The 2,338-nt window shown below is 53.7% G+C and overlaps 1 protein-coding gene across 1 annotated transcript in view; it reads right to left on the bottom strand.

Moving 5' to 3' along the window:
* Positions 1-7: 7 nt before the first annotated feature.
* Positions 8-2,338, bottom strand: part of FRS3 (fibroblast growth factor receptor substrate 3) — a gene marked incomplete at its 3' end in the record, with an annotated part of 4,649 nt that continues 2,318 nt past the window's right edge. Inside the window, exons 3-5 of the mRNA XM_009083021.1 lie at positions 1,648-1,809; positions 1,022-1,179; positions 8-103 (exon numbers count right to left, since the gene is read on the bottom strand). Coding sequence (XP_009081269.1) covers positions 8-103; positions 1,022-1,179; positions 1,648-1,809 — 416 coding nt within the window. The remainder of the gene's footprint in view (positions 104-1,021; positions 1,180-1,647; positions 1,810-2,338) is intronic.

The following is a 2,338-nucleotide window of genomic DNA, read 5'->3' as shown; positions in this document are numbered from 1 at the left end:
GGTTCCTAGGGGGGAAAGGAGGGTGGGCTTCAGGCAGGGAGTGCATGCAGTGCCGCCCCCTCGGCTCCTGCTCCCCACTCGCCGTGTTGACGTAGGTGTGGGACTGCAAGGAGAGAAGCAGAGGGACAGTGAAAGGAGAAGAGACAAGAGCAAAAGCAGCTGTCAGCAGCTGAGAAACCCACCAGGGAGGGGAAGTTTATCAGTGGCTGGAAGAGTTTGGGAAGGCAAAAAGATTTTGGGAAGCAAAACACAAAAGCCATTTGAGGGTTTGTGGGCTGAAGCAGAGACAAAAAGGAGCTCAGCTGCAGACACACGCTGTATGTGTCCACGAGGTTGGACACCAGGAGGAATTTCTGCATGGAAAGGACTGTCAGGCGTTGGAAGGGGCTGAACAGGAGGTGGTGGAGTCACCATCCCTGGAGGTGTCCAAGGGACAACTGGACATGGCACTCAGTGCTCTGCTCTACATGACTAGGTGGGGATCAGTCACAGACAGGGTGGACACAATGATCCTTGAGGTCTTTTCCAACCTCAGTGATTCTGGGATTCTGTCTGTGTCACACTCAATGCATATGGAACAGGGCAAAAAAAGCAAAGCCACTTGCAAACTATTTCCATGAGTGCCTCACACACTGCAGCCCTCACCCCTCCCAGGCCTCCCTGGGCATGGGTCAGACAAGCTGGAATTTGTAGGGGAAAATCTTAACTTCTACATCTGAGAACAAAGAGCTGAACATCAAAAAGGCAAACCAAAAGGGTCTGAGTTTGGATGTGCATCTGCACAGCAGTTCAGGGGCTGCAGTAAGAGCTGACAGGTACCAGTGGGCTGAGGACACAACCCAGTTGGCTTTGACAGAGCTTCTGCTCTAGGGAAGGGTCAGAGAGCAGCAGCCTCCAAGAGAGAAAAACAGGGTGACAAGGTGTGAGGATCCCTTGAGCTTTGCTGGAGTAGGAGAAACCCAGAACTGCACAGCAAAACCAGCTGCTTGCACCCAGCAGAGTTCAGGACATGCAGGTTTACCTGCTCCTCAGGCCCAAGGAGGGGATGAGTGGACTCTTCCCCCACGGACGAGTGCCTCAGGCTGCCCACGGAGGGGTGACGAGCTGAGGAGTAGGACAGGGACTCTCCAGGGAAGCTGGGAAATCCATTGGGAAATCCTGGGACAGTGTACCCCAGACCTGGGAGAGAATCAAGACAGATAAGCATTAGGTTGGTCCAAATAGAGCTGATTTCACTGACCCAGTGAGCTGGGCTCTGCTGTACCCTGCCAGGCAGGACCAGCCTGTGTGGGGAGATCCCAATGCTGAAGCACAGACACAAGGGCCATGCCCCCATTTAAATCCAAGTCACTTCTCGTGGAGACAGGAATTGAGCCCATCCAAACCCAAACCTAGATGTGGTTTCCTCTAGGAACCACTGACCCTTGGTAGATGCTACTTAGAAAAGGCCACTTGGCAGTGGTGCAGAGAAAACCAGCTGAGGGGTGACCACTCAACCGGTCGAAGGGGTTTTGTTGCTGTTTCCTTGGAAACAAAATTCCACATGGGGAACAAGTGAGGCCTTAAAATAAACATGGGGCACACAAAGACATGAAGATAGGGGAGAGCACATGGGATTGATCTCCCCCCAACACTGCTGGGCCTTACTGTTGGGTGCCTGGGGGGTCCTGGCCAGCTCCCTCTCCGAGGGGTGACTGTTCCTGGTGATCACCACAGGCTCCTCCACCACGTTGATGCTGTTACACTGCATCAGGTCCTGGAGCAGGTTGAAGATCTCCTCAGCTCGGGAACACTTGAAGGCAAAAATCCCTGTGCAGTGACAGAGAGGAGGGTTGGAAGGGCAGGAAAGTGATCCTGTTTTAACAGCTCCATCCAGCCCCGCCTGGAACATCTCAGCATTGTTCTCTCACACCAAACCACCACACAGGTGTGGAGGGACAGGTGAACTGGGCTCTGTTCTCCTCTGACCTATTTTAACCCACCTCAGCCCCATCCTCACTGCCAGGGGTTGGTCTGTGCAGTGACTCCTCAAAGCTGGACTGGGCCCTGGGGCTTGTGCACGTGAGGGAGGGACAGAAACACCCTACTCTTCAAAATCTGTGGAATTAAAGAGTGTGTCCCCACAGGAGCAGCCCAGCCCAGTATCCAATCCCTGTCTGGCACACACAGCCATGGCAACGGGAACACTTGGCAACCAGTGCTGCTGCCCCTCACAGCAGTCTGGCCAAAGAAAGAGCTGGTTCTGCCTTGCATCAGGTGGGGAATAGCACGGGGAAGGAATCCCCCAGATCAGGTTAATCAGCAGAATAAAATCCCACAAGGAAGGGACTCATTGAAA

This window comes from Acanthisitta chloris, unplaced genomic scaffold (assembly GCF_000695815.1).
Source record: "Acanthisitta chloris isolate BGI_N310 unplaced genomic scaffold, ASM69581v1 scaffold17839, whole genome shotgun sequence".
In the NCBI taxonomy this organism is placed as follows: Eukaryota; Metazoa; Chordata; class Aves; order Passeriformes; family Acanthisittidae; genus Acanthisitta; species Acanthisitta chloris.
This window is presented reverse-complemented; position numbering and strand designations above follow the sequence as displayed.